The 437-nt window shown below is 56.1% G+C and overlaps 1 protein-coding gene across 1 annotated transcript in view; it reads left to right on the plus strand.

The window, feature by feature from the left end:
- The window catches only part of tenm1 (teneurin transmembrane protein 1), a gene marked incomplete at its 5' end in the record, with an annotated part of 89066 nt that overhangs the window by 18323 nt on the left and 70306 nt on the right, over positions 1-437 (plus strand). The window contains one exon of the mRNA XM_025063370.1: positions 140-353. Coding sequence (XP_024919138.1) covers positions 140-353 — 214 coding nt within the window. The remainder of the gene's footprint in view (positions 1-139; positions 354-437) is intronic.

Raw genomic sequence — 437 nt, forward strand, 5'->3', positions numbered from 1 at the left:
GTCGGCGCTGCGGCAGATATAAGAGCGGCGAGCCGCGCTCACGGCAGGTTACTGCGGTCTCCAGCTAATATACTGCAGCACAGTCTGTGTGTGTGTGTGTGTGTGTGTGTGTTAATCAGTTTTTGTCCGACTCTCGCAGACTCGTGCCCCGTGTTGTGCAGCGGTAACGGCATGTACGAGAAGGGGAAGTGCGTGTGCCTGGCCGGATGGAAGGGGGCGGAGTGTAACGTGGAGGAAGGTCAGTGCATCGACCCCACCTGCTCCAACCACGGCTCCTGCATCCAGGGCATCTGCATCTGCAGCCCCGCCTACAAGGGGGTAAACTGTGAACAAGGTAAAAACCATAATGTGTAGCTCTCCCACTCCCCTACAGGTGGTGCTGTAACAGCGGTCCTTGTCTTTGGACTCGTTCATATAAATCCAGCCCTTCAGAACTT

The sequence above is a fragment of the Cynoglossus semilaevis genome, chromosome 15 (assembly GCF_000523025.1).
Source record: "Cynoglossus semilaevis isolate Cse_v1.0 chromosome 15, Cse_v1.0, whole genome shotgun sequence".
Classification (NCBI taxonomy): Eukaryota; Metazoa; Chordata; class Actinopteri; order Pleuronectiformes; family Cynoglossidae; genus Cynoglossus; species Cynoglossus semilaevis.